Source organism: Alosa pseudoharengus, unplaced genomic scaffold (genome assembly GCF_046254945.1).
Source record: "Alosa pseudoharengus isolate Yale_2024_CS ecotype anadromous, Long Island Sound unplaced genomic scaffold, YU_APseudo_1.1 YU_APseudo_1.1_scf_11, whole genome shotgun sequence".
NCBI lineage: Eukaryota > Metazoa > Chordata > Actinopteri > Clupeiformes > Clupeidae > Alosa > Alosa pseudoharengus.
The window spans coordinates 5,000,259-5,023,567 of NW_027468576.1; the positions used below are offsets into that span (position 1 = coordinate 5,000,259).

General features: G+C 39.5%; 1 protein-coding gene across 2 annotated transcripts in view; it reads right to left on the reverse strand.

Moving 5' to 3' along the window:
- Nucleotides 1–22,142, reverse strand: part of stil (STIL centriolar assembly protein) — a 56,410-nt gene extending 34,268 nt beyond the window's left edge. For both annotated transcript variants that reach the window (XM_076277794.1, XM_076277793.1), the window contains exons 1-4: nt 22,005–22,142; nt 4,970–5,052; nt 4,777–4,857; nt 1,189–1,304 (exon numbers count right to left, since the gene is read on the reverse strand). In XM_076277794.1, coding sequence (XP_076133909.1) covers nt 1,189–1,304; nt 4,777–4,857; nt 4,970–5,052 — 280 coding nt within the window. In that variant the 5' untranslated portion in view covers nt 22,005–22,142. The remainder of the gene's footprint in view (nt 1–1,188; nt 1,305–4,776; nt 4,858–4,969; nt 5,053–22,004) is intronic.
- Nucleotides 22,143–23,309: the final 1,167 nt, after the last annotated feature.

Consider the following 23,309-nt stretch of genomic DNA (forward strand, 5'->3'; position numbering starts at 1 on the left):
CATTGTAATAGCCCCTGAATGCACGCAAAGTAACATTTATTCCTGCAGGTGCCCATGTGTCTGAGCCACAACACAACACCAATATAGCCTTGGCAACGTTGTAAGAATGTGAAATGAATATAACAATATTTTGCGCAATAGGCAAACAAGATACAACTAACGATAATGCGCCTTTACTGTAGTGGAGTTTGCGAGACAAAAACGAGGAAGGAAAATAGTGATTAAATTGGCTGTTTAAATTAGTAGTCTAATGCACTCTTGCACATTGTAAATCTAAAATAAGGAGGAGTGTGAAGAGGGCCTCTTCAAGAGGCTGCTATTAACTGTAAAGAAGGCATAGAATAGAAACTATCTGCAGCCTATGACGCAAATCCAATAGCCTAAATGTCCAGTTTGTGGATGTCTGCTTTAGTTGTTGACAATGCAGTCTTTGAGAATTCAAATGATACATTTTAGTTTTTGGCCAAGCTAAATATAGACTCATTCATGCCCCTTGCATTTTGCCACTGCAAGGTCCATGTGGCCCCACAGAAATATTATTTCTCTCCCCTCCCCTTGCGAAATGTCCCCCCGGCCAGGGGGGCACGTCCCCCAGTTTGAGAAACACTGGAGTAGGAGATGGAGACAAATTGACAAGCGTGATTTATTTTGCGGAGAGAACGTGCAGGACTAGGCGGCGGTCATATTTTGTACCGTTCTGTAGTATATCTAGTTCTGAATATGGTCATTCACTGGAATATGGTGTGCATGGAAACCATTGTCTTTTGGTGAAAAAAGGTACAGCCTAGGCTGTTTCGCTGTTAACACAAATCCCATTATTATTAGGTTTTGTATGAGAATTACTACCAAACATCTTAAATGTTATCGTTTTAAAAAAAAAAAAAAAACTAAACAAAACACTGTGAATATCAGTTAACAGAAACCCTGACATATTGCATGCCATTCTTCAAGTGGATTGGTGTAAGGGGATCAGCAAATAACATAAGCCTTGCAAGCTATTTATCTATACATCTGTTCAGATGAACAAGGTATTTTGTAATGAGAATGTTGATTGCGTTTCTGGGGAGTTACGTTTGTGGTTGCAACAGCGAATCAGACAGGATTCTGTATTTTCAGACAAACATTACAAAATATCTCTACAGTGTCTTTTCCAACATCTGAACTCTGAAGCTAACAAAACATACTCACCTCTGTCCACAATGAATGTACCAAGCAAGAAGCAGGTGAACTGGGGATTATTGTTCTGTCTTGCATGACGGTAAGTTAAGCGTAATGCTTTCTCTGATAGGAGAAGTCTGGGGTTTCTGTTACATGAATATAGACATTTTCACATGATTAAAATGTGGTTAACATAAAATTGTGCACATTGTACATAATGATTGCCACATGGTGTTACCACCTGCTATGCCAAGGAAAGGTAAACTTTGAATTCAAACAGTTTGTTCACAGTAAATGAGTTGAAAACGCATCGTTTTGTGACGTAAGGGCCTTGTTCATGTTGCACATACAGCGGGGAAAATAAGTATTGAACACATCAACAACTTTCAGTAAATATACTTCCAATGAGGCTATTTGCAAACTTTCACCAGACATTAGTATTAACTCAGATAATCCACCCATATAAAAAAATCCAAACATTACAGTCCATAAGCAGTGTTTCCCATACATTGACTTATTTGGGGCAGCCCACCACAATATCAACATTGACCACCACACAATGATTTTCCAGGTTGTACTAAATTGTGCTTAAATCTGGTTAGCATCATTGGGTTGTGTATGTATTCATATGTCTTTAGACAAATGTATTGAGCTAATGGTAACCTGGGGAGAAACAAAAATAGAGTTTTACATAAAGTCGACTTTTTGTAGAACATTACTGGAAGCTGAAGTTTGATTACTGTAATTTTCCTTTCAAAGTATCTGCATTGGTTCTGAACATATCAACCGGAAATCCTCTACCTCTCCTCTATCCTCTACCTACAGAATATATCTATTCATAGGCCTATACTAAGGCAATGATTGGATGGTGTTCAGTAAAGTAATGAGTGTTTACAAATGTGAAGAGAGGGAGTGAAGCACTGGTGATTTAGTGTGGCATTTTGATGGGTTGTAAAAAAAATTGTGTGTGGTGTTTTGCAAAATGTGTTTTAGTAAATTGAAAACTGAGTCAAACACTGTAAATTAGTGTATGGTTTTGCAGATTTGGTGTGGGGTTATGATGTTTGGAAGACATGTTTAGAAAATTGTGTGACAAGCAAAGATTTAGTGTGTAAGCCGTTGAAAAAAAAAAACTGTAATATGTGTGGATTACCTAAGTTAATACTAACGTCTGGTGAAAAATACATGTGAATAGCCTCACTGGAAGTATACTTACTGAAATAAATGTTGATGTGTTCAATACTTATTTCCCCTTAGTTCCCCGCTGTAACTTTTAATGACATTTTGAGAAACAAAAAGGTTGTTTATATGATGCCCCCAGACCCAGCATTGTAGCTCACTGGGAGCACTGGCCATTAGCTGCAGCTACTCCAGTTCGGTAGCACCGATTTTGGACGTTTTTTTCTCCTATTGACCGTACTCCGTAACGTCTAGCGATCCATGTAAAATCGGCCAGATTTCTCCTATAAGGCGGCATTCAGTGACGTCATCGTCATCAGTAATATACTGTAGTGTGATCATTCATACCAGTGGCCATCCTAGATTCTGCTTGACTCTCTCCACACACACAAACACACACGGAAAATGATGGCTTGTGTCATGTTTCTATTTCATATATTTTGAAATTCATATAAAGTGTATTTACTTAATAATGTATATTATTTTATAATCTGCATAATTACTAGTAGCTAAACATATTTAGTAATTTGAATACTTCATATTGATTTTTAAACTATTACCTTTAGGCATATCTTAATGTGGTGTGTAGGCCTAGGTCTAATTGAGTGCACATTGGTGATGTGTAGGTGTAATTGAGTGCCTGTCACGGTTGTCATGGTTGCGTAGCCCATTTGCGTAAGTGCAAAGTGGTTCTCTGTGTGTGTGTGTGCGTGTGTGTATGTGTCTGCGTGTGTGTGTGTGCGTCTGCGTGAGACTATGTTCAATTCATCGGTAGTTGATCCATCTGGTCAATAGCATAGGCATTCACGCCACTTCATGACTAGATTACCACTGCTAAAGATAACGGGACAGAAGCAAGATATTGCATTGCACTGCAAAGCATGGGAAGCCGTTTTACGGATTTATTAAGGAGGCTTTTCTCAGTTGCTCAGATGCTCTTTTTCAAAGCTTGCCAAATAAAGAAACCATCAAGTTACAAATAAAGGACATTCCCACGTCAGCTAGAAGTGTTCAGCGACGTATGAAATGGCTGAGAATGTCAGAGCTCAGCAAACTGCTGGATTAAAAGATGCTGCGGTATTTATTTAGTTTAAATGTGTAGGCTAGCTGTTTCTCAGTCTCTGAAATGTTGATGTGGCTATTTTGTTAAGAATACAGATACTGTTATTGTTGAGAATAAAATTCCAGGTATTGGAAATGTTTTTGTATTTTGTGTCATAATTTAACTTTGCGTTATTGTTGATAATGGCACACTAGATGAGAAGTTGTCCAAGTTATGGACAGGCAGCTTAAAGCAGACCCAATGGGGCATCAAAACGGAAACTGAAAGTAACTCCCCACTGCCCCATGGGTCTGCTTTAAGCTGCCTGTCCATAACTTGGCCTATGTTGTCCCAAATTGTCTCATTCTTTTTCCTATGGGCTGCATGTGATGAGCTTAAACAACAGGACTATGGGTCAATTTACACTGAACTTACACTTTAATTTGACAAGGAATCATTTAATCCACAGCATAGCAGTGAGCAATTTAAATGTTACCAGCCAAATACGAGACATACAGAGAGTGTATAATTAAGTTTGTTTGAGTAAAAACAATTGGTTTATTCAGATTTATTTTATGTGGGGAAGGTTTGTTAAACCATGACTTTAGTAAAAACAATTCAGGCACCTTATTAATAAGTCCGGATGTTTATGTTTTTTCCCGTCTATTTGAAAGTTATGCTAATAAACATGTTGCATTCTATACGGCTTGACTATTTCATTCTTTAAGCTACATAGCCTGCCTCCAGTTTTCCTCAACTTGACTAATTAAGAAGCGATAATAGGATATTTGAGCTGCATATCATCAAAATGTCCAGAAAACAAAACCTCTGCCGGTCACGCCAATTTCTAGCGGAAACGCTGATTCCTACCTGTGCTCATATATTAGTTATAGCATGTATAATGTGATAGCCAGAAAAGTTGCCAAAACACGACACAAGGCAAACATGCTAGATGCGTTGCAAGCCAAGGGCGCTTGCAGTAATAAATGTCACCCATGCACTGTTTTTTCACTCAGGAAATGTAATTCTTTAGTTTAGTTTAGTTCTTTCTTTTTAAAATTCTTATTCTTCTTTTCATCTCTACAGTCCAATTCAGCTTGAACCTCTTATCATACAAACTTGGTTTTGTTTTTGAGAACTTTATACTTTTTTAGATATTAATTAAAAACAATTAATTAAAAACAATTTTTTCCTCCAATTTTTTCCTCCACAGCTATGTTGTTTGGGTCCTTTCTCCAGGTGTTACTTTAGCAGCTATTTCAGCCCATCATTTCCATATTGAGGAAGCTAGCCCAGGTTCACTCCCTCTGGTGTCACGTTTTATGGCAGGAGTGAAGTGTCTCTGGGTGACTTTTTTCTGTCTTGGGAACTTACACAAACAAACGGAAAGCACACACCTGTAATATGAAAGGTGGAGATTCACAGCCTCTCCAAGAGGAGTAGGATCCCATGGACCCACTTTGAATTTGGAAAAGGACCTAGAAGAGCATGGTTAACAGTATTGCTTATATATTGTTTATAGGAAACAGGATTTACATTAAAGACAAGCATTTGTGACCGTTTTTACTATTACACAAATAGTTTACCAACCTGTCAATCTGAATGGTCTCTTGTTTCTGGACACCATCAAGAATGTGGGAAGGCATCCCTTGCAAATTCACTTCCACACTCATCTGCAGGTTAGAAAAGCTTTAGATTTCTTTAGGCTAACGGTTTCTTTACAAGTTTAAGGACAACCAACAACAGAATGACTAGCTATAATACTACTCCATTCAGATATATTGTTTTGCTGTTGAGTCCTGTGACAAGTCAATTATCACTTGGGAGATGTATATGGGAGCTGTATTCCTTGAGATCCCCCCCCCCCCACACAGATTTCTATATGAGTTTTTCAAAAAACAATAACCGATATAAAGTGGGTACTACTTCAAATTGTCTGGCTACACGCGTGATTCTCACATGACCTCACGCGTGAATCACGCGTCTTTTATTTATATTTCCCCAATGAAGCTGCAATGACCCAAACAACCACCAGGTGGCACTTGTGAGCAGGGTTAGGAATGTCGGCTTTTGCCTGCCTTGAGTCTATGCATGCCATGCTACAGTATGGACCATATATTTAGCCTACCCAACGTTTTTTCAGTTGTTTCCACAATATTACCCCCTGCGGGGTATACTACAAATCTTGATTAATGGGTTAGTGAGGTATGTTGCGCTCATAGCCAGGGTATGCTGTGACACGAAAGTGGATCTGTTTTAGCGTCGCTATATCACCATGGTATCTTATGCTCGCAACTAAACCTGGTCGGGAGGAGGTTATGTGCCAAGTTATAGCTCAAATCGTGTAATCTACCGCCCACTGACCAATCAATTGTCTTGAAAAACGAAGTACTCACGTGTAGGATTCTGTCATATATCTTACAGGTGCTCCGCCTCTACAAACATTTTGTATTTCGAATGCGCTTTAATAGTGTTATGCGTGCAAATATGCCACTATGGACGTGCATACCATACAACATCTGATGACAATCGATTTATTTGATGTTATAGGCTAGACACTAAAAATGACAGCAGTGTAGATTACACGATCGCTCATAAATGCGGAAGTAATTGTTTTTTAAATAGGCGTCTCCACGTTTCACGATTGGCCAACGTCATCCCAACACCGAGAACGTGCACAGATCTGAGCTGAAAGCCTAGTTTGACAAATATATCACATAACTGCTATTGTAGTATCACTTAACGTATACCCCTGAGTCAAGGCTTTGTGAAGCCTCGATATGTCTACATAGCCTAGATATGTCTAACGTGCTTCGTAGTATACCCCACCGATGAGCTTTCATTTCGATGGCTGATAGAACTGCCGCAGGAGACGTACTGTAGGTCTAACATTTGGCACTATAATCAAACAATCCAAAAGTGAAAGACAGGAGAGTGAAGGATCACCGCACAGTGGTGGGATTTCTTTGCTGATTTTATTTAGACTAAATAATGTTTATTGTGTTATGTATGTCTTTTATTTAGACATACACTAAATAAAATCAGCAAAGAAATCCCACCAGTGTGCGGTGATCCTTCACTCTCCTGTCTATCAATTGATGACTGCACCTCACCAGCACCTGGAAGGCTGTGCACGGGAATTTCATCCTCTTCAATCCAAAAGTGAATTAGGCCTAAATCCCGAAGCAAACTGAAAATCTTCTGCTTTTAATATAGCCTACCGATCCACTGCTCCAAACGGCACGCAGTCTGACGATAAAACTTGTCATTGTTTATGAAGGTGACTTATTTTATGAAGAGGCATCTGGCTGTTTTGTTTATGTTTGTTTTGCTTTCATTGATGGTTTAGCTCATGAGGTCACGACAGGGACGTTGGAAGTATTATCTGAGGGGGTGCGGCTGATGTGAGCGGGGGTCCGGGGGTTTCTCCACAGGATTTTTTTTTTTACCATTTTAACGCAGTCTTCAGAAGGACAGAAATACGAACAGAGAAAGCAGTGCCAGTCTTCTGCCTGAACATTGCCTACCTGCAATAGGCTATCACTTCACTGCTTGACACTATCCCACATGGAGAAATGTTGCATGTTAACAATGGAGAGAACCTTTAAGAAATTATTTATTGTGCGAATGGGTTAGCAAAACCATAGCTTTTGGTGAACTAGTGGGAGACCAGCTTCATAGAAGAAAACTTCTGATGGCAAATTTGAGGAAAAGTTGGTAAACCACCTTTCTTACCTAATTTGAGGGTGCTGATTCTGAATATTTTGTTTACCAAGCTCAATTCTGAGTTCTAAGCCGCATAATCAGCATTTTAAAATAAAATAGCGATTTGTTTTGCTTATTTTTCCCTAAATTGGGTTGATTTCAAAAGTAATCACTAAAACCAAATAAAAGTGTTCTCTAAATACATGTTTGAGCATTAAAGAACCGATACTATAGTTTATTAACATATTTAATGGGAACATGATCACAGTTAACATGTAATAAACTCGGAAATTCTAATCAAAACACAACCATATTTTTATTGCTAACATAGTGAGTCACTCATGTGGGGCTGTATTTTGGGCACCTGCGCATGGCGTAAAGTTCGTATTTCACCCACGCAAAGTTGAATTCGGTATTTTGCACGTTTATTTTTTAAACATCGCGCCCAGGGGTGTGGCAATTAACAACCTAGGGAGGGGCCTGGTGCGTCTAAAAATCGCTATCATACACCACCTAAACCTGGTCAGAAGTCAATGGCGAGTTGTTCATATGCTATTTTAAGAGCGCATGTCAACAGTCATATTGGCAGGTGCACGCACCATCCTTCTATCATTCATGAACACACACCAGCGCACGCAAGCAGCCTCCTTCAAATGCGCCATTGAATGCCAAAATACCGATGGATTTATTTGACATATCGCGCTTTGCGCCATTAAAGGGACACCTTGTTGCGCCATGCGCTCCACTTTTGATAACGAAACCCCTCCCAATGTGAACTGGACATCCTACTAAATTTGAATAGACTTTTGACGAGTGACGATGCACTTTAGAATGTCATGATAGGGCCCGTGGTGTTTAATGCATTTCATCACAATAACAAGTTGCACAGATAACCTTCAACTCAGAATATATCCTACAGTATATGAATTTAGATAGCGGGAATAAGCCTAATGCAGAACTGCATCCACCGTTCGTAACAACCGACAAGTAAAAAACATTTTACTTCTAGTAACACTGGATTTGGTATGTGTGCTTGCCTCCACACTAGAGCTTGATAATGTGCTCTTCTAATATGCCATTGAGCTGCATCACTTGTTGGGGGTAGTGCCTCCGATCATCGACATCTAGAAAACTGGCATAGTGTTGTCACGATACCAAAATTATGACTTCGATACAATACCTGCAATAAATATCTTGATACTCGATACTGAAACGATATCCAAATCCTAATATATCTGGAAAAGAAAGGACGCAGGCCTCCTGCAAGTGTATTGAGTCATTTGTGTTGAATTTGGTGCACTTTTGGTCAATTCTGGGTTTTAAACTTCTAAACTTCCTACTTAATTATTATTTTTGTAGTCATTAAAATAGTAGTTTGTGTGTGATTAAGTCCTTTATTGTTTGTTATTGCTCATTTATATTGTGTGGTGTTTTGGCAATAAATTACCATTAAATAGCCAAAGTAGGCTAGATCAAGGTCAGTGTTCAAATTACTGCATGCAAATCACTTAATGCTATGCAGAAGAGCCTAATCTTAAGGCCATCTGATGTAGACTACCCTAGGCCTTCCCGTGTTTATGGGATTTCTTTGACAGTTGCAAAGGGAAAAAAAGTGAAGATAGTCTTCTTTGCTCCCAGTGTAATTTAATAAGGGTCATTCCACGCCAACTCAGCCACCCATGTACATGACACCTCTCAGATTTTGCTGAAAAGCGGTGAAAATATGCCTTATGTTACCAAACTGAGGAATCTGAAGTTTCAGGTCAATATCTCAAACGGTTTGCCCGTGGCGTCCATTTGAAATTCGGGTGCCACGGCCCTAATTGACACATTGGAATTTCCCATTTCATCCTTTGCCATTTTTGGAAGCCCATAATGTCTGTTCTAATAGTGGTAGAGGGCTGGAAACTGGTGTGGTAGGTCATTGTAGCCAGTACTACACAATTCGAGATGAACATGGTGATGTTTTTGTGAAATTCATGAAGTGTGTCAACAACATCCTAAAATGGCCATCGGACCAAAGAATAGATCCCCTGTTGGGTGCCATTCCAACATATCATTTGTTGTGTCAGTGTGCCAGACATCTATGGACACAGTGCTCGCCAATACAAACTTGACCAAAATGACCATGACAAAATGATGCCACTGCTTCCACAATTTCTTGGATAATATTATAGACACTATTTAATTTTCAATTTAATTTTATTTGGAGAGTGTCAGGGGTAAGGAAAAACTCTTTTATTTGTAGTGTTCTTACACTATGTAACATTCTTGTTATTTAGTTTGACGTTTGATGGAGGGTCTCTTTCATGGGGGATAAGGGGTTAATCTGTGACAGTATCTCAGTATTTAATTGTTTGCCATCACTGAGCATAATACTAAGTTATTTCCACTATTTTCATGCTTTATCATCACTAAATTCTCCCTGATTTACATTCCAGACTTCTGGAAACAATGTCCAAAATGGTGCATTATGAAGAATAAAATTCATATTATGGAGCTTCATAGTCAAAAATGTTATTTCATTAAAAAGAAAGAACAAATATGTATCTTTATCTGGTTTAAATCCCATTAGGATCATAGAGTGCCCACATGGTCATTTGGGGGTCCAAATATGGGGTTCCAAAAAAGTCACCTTTGCCGGAGAGGGTTTTTGGACCCCCATAAAACCCCCATCAGTGGTACCATAACCCTCAAATTAATTTTGGCAAGAGCAAAGTTCCCAAATATAACAAATAATCCTGTTTAGAATAAATATGATCATTAATCGTGGTGCTACGGCCACCCAAAAAGTGAAAAATCACACATGCTGTCAACATTTTTTAGGACTTTGTTGACCCACCTCTCCTCCAAACAGTAAGGAATATTGATTCTGCCTCCAGAATTGTGTAGTACAGGCTACAGCCCTCTACCACTATTAGAACAGACATTATGGGCTTCCAAAAATGGCAAAGGATGAAATGTGAAATTCCAATGTGTCAATTAGGGCCGTGGCACCCGAATTTCAAATGGACGCCACGGGCAAACCGTTTAAGATATTGACCTGAAACTTCAGATTCCTCAGTTTGGTAACACAAGGCATATTATCACCGCTTTTCAGCAAAATCTGAGAGGTGTCATGTACATGGGTGGCTGAGTTGACGTGGAATGACCCATGAGCAGTTTTTGCAGTGATCACTACTGGACATTCCACATTGCTAGACAGCACTTAAGTGAGGATAGACTTATTTCCACTTCACAAATAACAATTGCTATCTGCAATAGCTACAGTACAGGGACATTAATCAGTTCATAGCTGAGGATTTGTCCTAGGTCCACTTCCCTTTCAGCATCATATGCAGTAATGATGCACTGGAGAATGTTTCTTTTTGTTGCACTATAAAGGATATCTTGTCTAAATTTTTTGCAAATAATGCAATCTCCATAGCACTCTTCAGCACTCCTCAAACATGCATACTCTTCCATTTTTCTGCATGGCTGGAATTTGAATGATGGGAAAAAGCACAGTCGCCTTTACAGTAAAAAAAAAATCCTCAAATTGGCCAACAGGACTTTTGTTAGCTATCTGCTGTTAACGTTTGTTAGCTATCTGCTCTCCCTCTAAACGGAGACCACCCTAATTCATTTGTTTGCGTAACAGCCCGTTCTCCAGCGAGTGTGAAATAAATGTTTTAAAGGTCACATTCACTGAGAAACCGTTTAATACTTGTTACTTTCGAAATACTATAGCTCACTCCAAGTTGCCTATGTATGCTGCACGTGAAAATGATCTTCTACCCCCATTGCCCGCATTAGCCAATGAAAGAAAATACACGGAAAAACAAGCGAATCAGAAAGAGCCCTTCCCAATGACGCCGAAGGGAAACTGACTATTCATGGCGTCGCCCACCTTGGCTTGTGACCGCCTACAGGAAGACTGGAAGAATTTGCGGCTAGGGGATTGTCTCTCTGCAGCTAGTAGGAGCTAACAGCAAGTTGCAAAAAATCGTGCCTGTTTTATTTCTGGCAATAACACATCAAATGTTGCATGTCTTGCCTTAGAAACATGAGTTGAGGAAGAAATGGTTCGGATTTTTCGTTGGAACACCACCACCGAAGTAGTGCAACATTAGTTCTGTGTTCCAATCATTTCGACCACACTCACTGCCTTAGAAAGTGGTTTTGCATCGATGTTCTGAAAACCTGGTTCTGTACCGTCATGACGATCGACCACCAGCTCACAGGCTGTAAGTACAAACAAACTTTTCCACCTAACGTCTGTTACAAAATAGCATGTTCATATTCTTCACGTTAGCATGCATGAAAAGGGTACAAGCTAGGGGTGTAACGGTACACAGAAGTCACGGTTCGGTTCATACCTCGGTTCGGACATCACGGTTCGGTACGAGTTCGGTACAATGGAGGGAAAAGCAAAACAAAAATGCAGAAAGCATTTTTTTTTTATTGTGCATGTCTCAGGCTGTACCATCTAGTGTCATACAGTCTCTTCCCTGAGCTATCTGCAACAGCCTGAAGTGTGTAAGATGTAGGCTAAACAGTACAATAAGTACCCAGACTCCATCTGTAACTTGTAAACAAAATAAGACAATCAGCTATAAAACTGAAAATAGGCCTACAGTATCTCTTATTTCTGAAAGTGCAAATTACATAGAAAAAATCCACTTAAGCAAGACCTTCAACATCTGTGTTTAGTTGTATATGGAAGGGTCTACAATTTGCCTCAATATTTTTCATTGTGTGTAAAGTAATAATCTAGCCTACTAACTGTGAAAATATCACACTATTTTGCCTTTTTTTTAAAAACGAAATTGCTCCTTTCATTTCATAAACAGACTACAACTAGAAGTCACGTGACTTTGCCCTTTGACGTTAACTCACCGTAGCATGGTTTGTTTATTAGCCTGGTTAGCGTTGTCACTTTATTTTACTGTCTATGCACTTAACACTACCAGCTCCTCATGTGTGAAGTTACAAGTTACCCCAACATAAAGGTAATTACCACGCGATTTACATAGCTTTCTGTCATTACGAAATCATTTAATTTAAGCCATAGGTTTTGGCCCTATTTGTATGTGTATCCAAAGGCTGCTGAAGCGCAGGGGAAGTTTTTTTTCCCCTCGTTTCAGTGATTGGTAGCCTACATCATCTGGGTGATGGCTTCGAATATGTGTAGCATTTTTTCCACTCACATACCCAACAACTGCTGAACAACGCCGACACACAGTTTCATCTTATCCACCACTCTTTCGCCTGTACTAACGTTACTGTAACTGAAGTTCTCAAACTTGCGATCTTAAAGAGACCAGCGGATCCTCTAACTCTTGTGGGTCTAACCTTAGTGCTGCTAATGACTGACGGACTCGACTGACGACCTACAGATTAGCGTTAGGTGTCGCTAAAGAACTCCCGTAACTCTCGCTACTTAACAGTAATTGCGCATGACATTAATTAATCCGCACACGAGTTTTATGTATTTTTATACCGTGTATTCTCTGTGTAAATTCATGCACCGAACCGTGACGCCCGTACCGTTTCGGTTCAATACGAATACATGAACCGTTACACCCCTAGTACAAGCTAGGCTTAGGCTAGCCTATATTACAGGAAGCTACACCAGGCACGTAACTGAAGTGTTCTGTTCGCGACGTGTAAAATCAGAGAATGCCTTACGGTGTGTTTCCACACAGCGAAACACCTCGCGATTTTCGGCCAGCGAAATTTCGCCTCGGGGGCGTGACGGCGAAACCGCTAACCTTTTGACTACAGTGTCTAGCCAGTGGTGGCAAGCGAGCTAATTAGGCTAATCAGCTAATTCAAACGTTTAAGTACTTAATGAAGATATCCAGGGGTCTTTATGCCTCGACTAAGTTGAAGTTGCCTATAAACAACAATTCATGTTCATAGAAACAACAAGGTCAATAAGACATAATATATTTCATACCTGTGTTGCAGCATGTAGCCTAGCCGTCTAGCTAGGTTTACAATGCAATCCAATGTCCTAAAATACTAGCATTTCGCCTGTCAGCTAGCTAAAAAGATCGAGTACATATATAGTGGTCTATTTAGTGGTGTATGTGCTCTGACTAAGTTCGTGTGGCATATAAACCACAATTCGTGTTGATACGAGTGCCAATGTTCGTGTAGAAACATTTTAATCACATACAAATGTTCGTGTTACAGCTCAGGTAGTCTCCGCCATCTTGGTCAGACTTTTTTGTAACTCCCGCCTCCAAACACAAAGACGCGTACCTGATTGGTTCTCGATTGGTCCTCATTTAAATAAAGTTAAACTTTGGCCAACTTTATTTTCGCCTGCCTCGGCGATTCGCTTTCATTTCGCCCAACTAGGGCGAATTTCGTCTCCATTCAACCTCAATGAGAGCGACGCGAAATTTCGTTGTGTGGAAACACACCGTAACGGTGTGTTTCCACACAGCGAAACACCTCACGATTTTCGGCCAGCGAAATTTCGCCTCGGGGGCGTGACGGCGAAACCGCTAACCTAGACTGCAGTGTCTAGCCAGTGGTGGCAAGCGAGCTAATTAGGCAAATTAGCTAATTCAAACGTTTAAGTACTTAATGAAGATATCCAGGGGTCTTTATGCCTTGACTAAGTTAATGTTGCCTATAAACAACAATTCATGTTCATAGAAACAACAAGGTCAATAAGACATAATATATTTCATACCTGTGTTGCAGCATGTAGCCTAGCTGTCTAGCTAGGTTTACAATGCAATCCAATGTCCTAAAATACTAGCATTTCGCCTGTCAGCTAGCTAAAAAAGATCGAGTGCTTAAACTAACATATATAGTGGTCTATTTAGTGGTGTATGTGCTCTGACTAAGTTCGTGTGGCATATAAACCACAATTCGTGTTGATACAAGTGCCAATGTTCGTGTAGAAACATTTTAATCACATACAAATGTTCGCGTTACAGCTCAGGTAGTCTCCGCCATCTTGGTCAGACTTTTTTGTAACTCCCGCCTCCAAACACAAAGACGCGGACCTGATTGGTTCTCGAATGGTCCTCATTTAAATAAAGTTAAACTTTGGCCAACTTTGTTTCGCCTGCCTCGGCGATTCGCTTTCATTTCGCCCAACTAGGGCGAATTTCGTCTCCATTCAACCTCAATGAGAGCGACGCGAAATTTCGTTGTGTGGAAACACACCGTAATAGGAAGGGCTCTGGTAAAATCCATTAGAGGAATGGTCTATTTTCCCGAACGTAGCCTACAGGCCACTAACACGCCAGGTGTAGCTACTTCCATTGATTAGGCCTATACGAGAATTTACCATGACGTCACAATAACAATATACATTCTTCTGGGTGGCAAAAGCTGAAGCATTCTCCATTGGCACTACTAGTAAACAACCCCTTCCATGTCATTTGACCAGGGGAGAGCGATCAAGAAAACAGAGTAAATGGCTTAAATGAATGATTTTCGTCTTGCGGGGTGCTACGGGACTTCTCATTCATATTCATACGGTTATGGGAAGTCTCATTAATATGCAATGAGTCATATGTGTCTCTAGCCATGCTGCGTCCACTCTACCCAGTAGTTTGAACGAAGTGAAGTGTCAGTCGAAATCAAAGGCGAATTATGAAAATGCTACGTGAGGTAAATTGCTTGGGGAACCCACCGTCGGCCGTAGCCTAGGCCTAATACATTTCAACAGGTAAGTTAATTCAAAAACAGACGTGGTGGATATTCAGACATAGCTAACATGAGAGACTGGCCGGTTGCACAAAACACCTAGTTCAGGTTCCCTTAAAATCTGATTTAAGGCCCCCTTAAAATAAAATCGGCTGCACAAACACATTTAAGTATTCTACTTGGTTTCCTTATCATTTTCCCTCAAGTATTTAAGGTTTTCTCCTTTTCTTATCTTATAAGAAATTCCGTTGCACAAACGACCTTAGCAGCCTAAATAACCACATGAGGTTCGGTTCGCCAGGCAAAATGTAACAAAAAAAGTTTATTTTGGTGCCCTGATGACAGTCAGGATAATATCTAACTAGCTAGCTAGTATTGTCCAATTCATGTCTGGCTTTACTGATGAATGGATAAATGTCACCGAAAATTATTAAGGTAAGATATCATAAACTTGGGTTGCAGACTACGGCATAACTTTAGCAAGCTAGTTACAACTATGTCCGTTGAACGTAGCCTACCAGTTGAGTTATTCATTGCTAACATTAGCTATTGATAGGCCTACAGTAGGTGCATTAATAACTATAGCTAACATCGTTAAATTAATTGTCACTGCTGTGTTTCATCCGTCAAACTTGTCAAAGTTAGTTATAGGCCTACTCAGATTTGTAATGCGTCATTCACTATCTGATTTTATCAACAATATGTGCACACAGCTTGCTATTATTTTGGACAGTCCCGTATTGACCAACATCTGCATCCTCAGAAAAGCAAGCACAAATTAGCAAACAAACAATCTCCGTGGTTGATACTAAAGGGACAAAACTTAAAGTGCTTTGTGCAAACGGCCCTAAGGAGATAGCAATAAATGAAATGCATAGTAGCCTAGGCTAGCCTACTATAGCCTAATGTGTAAATGAACCTCAGCCTGCCATTGAGTGGTTATTTTAGTGACTGTTGCTGTTTGACTTACAGTCTGTTAGATGGTATTTCCCTGCTATCTAAATAAAAAGGCTATGATCGGGTTTTTGTTGATCGGATGATGTTTGTATGATCGGATACAGATGTAAGAAGTGGCTACTCCGCCACCAGGCAGTCTTGCCATCTCTGTAGCATTACTTTTGACGACGTCCACTAGCATTAAACTTCACCCACAGGTTCCGCTGGATTTTTTTTTCTTTCTGAAGGACATCGATAAAAACCCTACACTTTTTGCTGTATATCTGGCGGCACAACCCCAAACACAACACGTTTTCGTTATTGTTTCAACTTTGATCAACAACAATGTTTTAACTATGTAAGGTCAGTGGAAGCCGCTTGCGTTCTGCCACCCGGAAGGATCTTGGAGCCTATTGTTTACAAACATTCTGAAATGCCGTATTGGAAGCTAATTGTTGCAGTACATAACGCGAACGGAATGCTTCAGTTACGTGCCTGGTGTAGCTACACTCATAAGAAACTGACCACACTACCCAGAGATTTACACTGTAGCTTGTTGAACCTATAATCTTCTAACCTAAGCGTTAAAACACAAATAATAATATTAGCAACAATATTTTATGCTCAACTAAGTACTCTAGTCTAAACAAGGAAAATCAAAAACACAATACCCCTGCACTATTAGGCTAAGTTGCTATCACTAGAGCTCAGGTATTTACACTTCAGTCTAATTTATGTCTTCTTGCCATTATTACATTGACATACAATGATGTTTTGTTTGATTACTTGCTGTTTACTTAGTGTTTTGTATGTCTTCCAGAGCACATCCTCATGTCAGGCTACACAGCTTTCTAGCCTACATTAGGTCATCACGTTAGATTAGAAGCAAAGGTTTGTGATCTAACTTTTATTGTTGTGCTAGTTAGTTTCTAGAAGTCTTTTTCTAGTAGGCTAATACAGGTTCTTATGTGCTCGTCAATGTTTTGGAAAGTCAATTCATGGGTTTCTTCAGGTCACTTTCCACAGGTGTATAAAATCAAGCACCTCGATTATGAATGCAGACTGCATGGTGCTTGATTAATACACCTGTGTAAATGGACCTGATGAAACCCATGAATTGCATAACAGATAGAATTGATATTACCGAATGTCTTCTTGTGGGTGTGCTACTTAGTACATCATATACCTTACCACAGTCACTAAAATATTTTTGTTTCCATTGTGCCAGTACAGTTTTGTGAGATAGTGAATGTCCTGTGTACTATTAGTATCTTGTAACTTGACAGTAATACACATTTATTTACTTTAGGTACCCAAACAGAATACTTCATGAAAAGTATGAGTATTGATACAAGCACTTCGGATACACCATGGGCATGGGGGCCTGCTACCTCTACTGTCATCAAGCCTGTTCATCCAAGGCCAGCTAGAAGACCTCGGGTTGATCAAGAGGAGGAGGAGGATGAAAGCGACATCTCCACAATAACACCTGATGGCTCCACCTATGGTCCAGCGCAATCAAAGAGCAATGTAATAAAATCATCACAGCCAACGAATGTGTTTTGTGTGTTGTCCCTTCGGATCCCCAGGACAATACAAGCCGAAACAACAACTCAGACCTTTTTCCCTAAATAATCCCAGCACCATCTTACAAAGGATCTGTAGGCCAGATGTCTGCATCGTCTGGCAAAAAGAGGACATTGTTAATTCTGTGCATAGTTTGGATGTTCTTGTTTTGTGTTTGCATTATTTTAATAGACTGCAATATTACTATTCGTCAGTGTTTCATGGACCACCTAGCAAAAAACAAAAAAACAGTAGACCTACTTCAACAGTATATTACACAATAGGCCTTCTTACTGAACCACCTTGCTTATTGTCTTTGCACCTTGCTTATGGTGTCAGAGGATTCATTTGATTTAAACTGGCATAGGTTACATCAGTGTTGCAGAACTGTTTGGATTTACATACAAGTTGGTTCAATATTGCAAACAACTCATCTATTATATTTTACCACATCTACTTGTGGAACACTTGAGATAGCTTGCGGATCACACTTTGAGTACCACTGCTGTATGTAAATATAATAAAGTTGTTTATAGAAAATTTACCTGTTTTGTATATTTGTTTTAGGAGTTTCATCAGTTTTTGTCCCTTTTAAGCTAAAGGTTTATCTTACCTTTCATATCTTCTGTCTCACAGAGGGCCATAGTCGTCATAGTCGAATGTTTAGTGCATTTTGAAGGGAGTACATTATGCTAAGGCAGACTGGTTCTAATCCTGGGTACAGGGTCATACAGACAACAGGGGTACTGGTGTTGCCCATTTTTCTAACCACATGAGCAATCCCCTTACGAAAAAGTAGTATAGGAATCTTATAGTATTTGGGACAAAATATTATAGTAATCTTATAGGAATAATTGGGACATACTGTAGAAGTACTACTAATAACTCTATAATATCCTGTAACCGCTATAGTTTTTCTATAGTAGTCTTATAGTACCTATAGTACCTATAGTATGTCCAAATACTATAGTATTCCTATAAGATTACTGTAATATTTAGTCCCAAAATACTATAAGATTCCTATAGTAGGCTACTTTTTCTGTCATACGTGACAGAAAACAACTTGAGTAGGCTAACCTCTGCCAATGTCAGGCTATCAAAGCCATAGTTCTCATTACCGGAGAAGTCTTGCAGCACACATTCTCTGCTTCTGTAGGCATTCTGGTACAATTCCAGCAAAATATAGCTAGGTAGGCGTGTTTGCATTTAGATCTATATATATATTGGGCTATGACCAAGTGGTCTTTCAATGATAGTATCATGGAATTCAAACCATAACTATCTAGCTATTCCGATAGCATTAGCAGGCTAGGTCAGTGGCTGAACTGCATAGGGTGCTTACCTGTGTTGTGAAGTAAAATATCTACTAGGAAGATTGCAAAGACTTTTGACTGTGTAAAGAAATAGGTCTTTATTTTAAAACGTTTCCAACTGTTTATTACTTGAAAGCAAGATGATGATTGTCACAAACGTTTACCTCTTTTAGGAGACATTTTAAGCTGACAGGCAATTGTTACCATTCTATTAAACCAACGTTCACCTACAAACGATCAGGAAGCGGTTCTTCTTCCTACTCGAATACTAGGATCAAACACATGAAGTTGTATCTCCGAAGACATTTTGTGCAACAGTTTTGACTCGAGTTTTAGCCAGGTTTTAGCACTGTAAAGTTGAATATGGAGCATAGCACAGGCAGAATCGGATGAGGACGCACTGGAGGAAGCGTCACAGTACTGTTAGCCAATCAGAGGTGAATTCATTAGCATGTCATTAATATTCATGACTAGAGGCGAAATCCAGTCGTTCCTCCCCGCCCACCTTCCCCACCAAACTAGAACAGCATGAAACAGACGCAGGACAGCATTTTTTTCACCAAAACCGGCTCACAGGGCATTCATCAATACTACAGACCACTGCAAAATTAATGAAAAAACGATGAGATGAGACCTTTAAAATCTGTGTCATCACCATATTTGCTACGATATTTGCTACTATAGGCCTACAACAGTCTAATTTCACGTGTCAATTCAAAGACCTGTTATTTCCATTTTTGGATTAGATTAGCCAGTCTCTGCTGTTTTCATGGACAGCAAGGATCCGCTTCGTTCGTTGTTTTAAATAACGTTGTTTGTTGCTTCTACTAGTGTTGTCACGATACCAAAATTATGACTTCGATACAATACCTGCCATAAATATCTCGATACTCGATACTGAAACGATACCACGGCGAAATCCTAAAATATCTGGAAAAGAAAGGACGCAGACCTCCTCCAAGTGTACTGAGTCATTTGTGTTGAATTTGGTGCACTTTTGTAGTGTGCAGGTAAATTCTGGGTTCTAAACTTCTAAACCTACATAATTATTATTTTTATAATCAGTAAAATAGTAGTTTGTGTGTGATTAAGTATTTTATTGTTTGTTTTAGTTTATTTACACGAACACGAACGAACGGCAGCTGTTCCTGAAGTTCACTTGCGTTTTTTTTTTTTTTTTAATTAGCCAACTTTTTTTGCAGTGGCGCTTGAATTCCAGGAGCGGCGCTGCGCCGCTGATGAATACATTGTAGGGGAAATAGAGGGGAATAGAGACATGCAGGGTAGGAATTTCACGGCGGCCACGACAGCCATGGCCGTCGTAGCCCCTTGCGTTGGCCGTGACGCCCCTTTGAAAATCAGAGGTTTACAGGCCACGGTGGCCTTGGTGCCCCCTTCTTTAAATATTCTGCGTCCTACTAATAGCGATATATATTTAGCCTATGGCCTGTCAAAATAATCTTAGCATTCACAGCGCAAATGACGCAGGGGAGAAGGTGACAGCGCAAGAAAGAAAGTGCGTCCAAATTAACCCATTCTTCTCAGTTGAACTACTCGCGAAGTAGCCTACTCATCACACAGACATCACAAGTATCACATGAAAGAGCTTTTTCTCAGCTTTTAAACGATGTTAGCCGCTAAATGCTGTGGTGAACGGTTCGCGAGAAAAGTAAATATCATCATTCAATTTAATCATAAATTCTACTGAAGGTTTTGCGTCCATCTCCCTACCCATTAATCTCGGTGGAATACTTCACGAACCCTTCGTTTAACATATGACAAACCATATATCAGAATAAACAGCAGACCTTACCGAACAGAAAGGTGTAAAGCAGTCCCCTGTACAGTTAGCCGTTCCAGACTAATCCCGTTTTGAATTTGCAGTAAATTTCAACATACATGGATGTCTCCATATTTGGGATTTAAGTTTTACACTGTGTTTAAATTGTTCCACATTATTTCATAACGGGCCAAATACAAAATAAACATTACAAATGTCGCCTAGATATCGGTAAATCAGAGGACAGCTGACTATAAGAGTTTGTGAAAGTAGCCTTAATGATCACAAAATGTTAAAGCATGCATCTAGGCTATTTAAGTTTCTTAAAGCTGAGCTGTGCTTAAATTGTTCAATACATGATTTCATAACAGGCCAAATATAAAATAAATGTTAAATATAGCCTAGATATCTGAAAATATTAGATGATCAGATGATTTACAGTTATATGTAATATGTCATGTTTTATGTTTTTGTAATGTTTCATACAGTGATGCAGGTCTACTGCAGTGAATACAACTTTGATCATTTTTATAGCATACTACTGTATAGTTAACTTTGGCCTTGGTGCCCTGACATGTGGCCTTTGTGCCCCCCACCAAATATGCCCAACTGAAGGCCAAGTGGCCTTGCCCCTAAAATGGTGAAATTCCAAGCCTGGAGACATGACTGGTGGGGCGCAATGAACAGGCTTGCTTTACAATTACCTTCCGGCCCTCCTCTTGGCTGCCTTCACTCCTTCATCTTCATTAACATTAATCTTTTTGGCCTCTATGTGTCCAGTTACATGGTCTCTGTCTGTTTTGGGTTTTGGATTTTGTGAAATACATTTCTAAATAAATGCGACTCATAGTCCGGTGTGACTTATATATGTTTTTTTTTCCTGTTCATGACACATTTTTTGACTGATGCGACCTATACTCAGGAGCGACTTCTAGTCCAGAAAATACGGTATGTACATAGGGAGACCCTAAATGTGTGGAGTGATTTTGGCAGCAGTAGACTCAAAACAAGTTAAGTTATTGACATTTTCTCCCAGTAAAAATGTATTGAAATTAGGCCAAGGAAGATTTCCCTATAGTAATTGGTGTAGTATGAGCAAAAATTAGATTTTGGATGTGTGGAGTGATTTTTGTGGCCCTGGAGCGAATAAGAGTGAAGCTATTGAAAATTCTTCCCAATGATAAATCATAATAAATAAATAAATATGGCATATTATACCAAAATATCAGCTGTAGTGTGAGCATAGGGAGACCCTAGATGTGTATTGCACTTTGTAAACGGTCCCTAGACGCCCGCTGAAAGCAGAATGCCCAAGAACACATGTTAATTATCGGTGTCTGTAGACGGCTCGTTTGGATGAAAACAAGCTACAACCTAGTTGTCTACGGTTAGATAGAGCTGTCTGTAACACATTTCACCTATTGAGCCGCAAGCCGCGAATCTGCCCATTTCTTTCTAACTTTACCAACATAATCTTTCTTAAATGTAACGATACCGTTATTGCAACACTAAAATGAGTGATACAATGGTTGTTGGTGTTATCATTTAACAGTAACGCTGTAAATGCACAGTAAATGCTGACCAAGTGTTCTTCATGTCTAACGTTAACGTTACAGTTACGTTAGCTTCTAGCGATAACATTGATGTTCCTTTTAAAAGTTGTACCAACCTCTTTTCCTTCGGCTAATGTAACCACTTCGTCTAATGTTAGACACAGAATCGTAACATCAAAATATGTCCCTCTTCCACATTCAGCAAAACCATTCAGCCAGTAGAGGAAATAAGATTTGTTTCTTCCTCACCGCCACAAAAAGCGAATATAAATTCATTTGTGGCGCTGTTTTCAGGTTCTAATGGCGGGGTAAAAATATTGACCAATTAAAGTAGACTCCCACATTGTCGTCATCTTAGCAGCGTGAAACTAGCGACAGCAACGAAAAAATGATGGCCGCCATTCGCTAATACTTCAAAATAAAAGTCAATTCATAAAGAGGACAATTATTCCTTGTAAACGTTCTTGTTCTTTACCAAAGGTAAAGTAAAGTTTGAAAATAATTAAATAAGTAATTTAAATCGAAAATACACCATAAAATGCTATATTTGTAGCCTACTGCATTGCCTGAATTGAAATTAAAAACAAGTTGTGCATATTTAAAAGGGGGGTGAAATGGAAACCTTATAACATGTAGGCTACTTTAAGAATATATATATATATATATATAGATATTTATACCAAATCCACCTTTGTAGGTACCAGGCCATACTAACTTGAATCACATAGGCCTGACCAGAGAATGTCTAATAAGGGGAGAACCGCCACTCTCGGGAAACTTCCGGTTTCTGAACTGGTTGCAGTTCCTTTTCTGGTTCCACATGAAGGCGCTCACAAATAAGTGCAGAATGAATGGAGGTCTATGGAGCTACCCCTCAAATCCACTTTTCTCTGGATATAATTTTTTGCCCAGAAATTTGAATGTTGCATGCGAAAGAGGGGGCAGAGAAAATACAGACCGCTGAGTATTATATTTTTTGAGTCACTTATTTGATCTAAAAAGCCTTTTAAATGTGTCAATGACGTCATTCATTAGCAGAAAGCTAGTGTGTTGTGGGCAACAACGACCCAACCTGTAAGAAAGGACGTAAGTACTCGTTCAATCAACTTTTGACCTATAATCCATATTGAGCTTGCAGAAACCACAATCAAATCTTCGATTTTTCAACGACAACCAGGTGAAAGAGACACATTTAGCCGTCTAGCTCCATAGACCCCCATTGTTTTTGCACTTATTCGTGATCGCCCCTAGCGGAACTACAACAGATTGCAGGTACAATGGAGTGAGTGATCCGGCTCTCCGTAAACGGGCTCTGGCCTGACATAGGCTGTTGAATTGTGTGACTGTGAAAACAATACGTTGTGTATATTTAAAGGGGGGTGAAAAGGACAGCTAACATCTGCAACATTGGAGAAAATCTT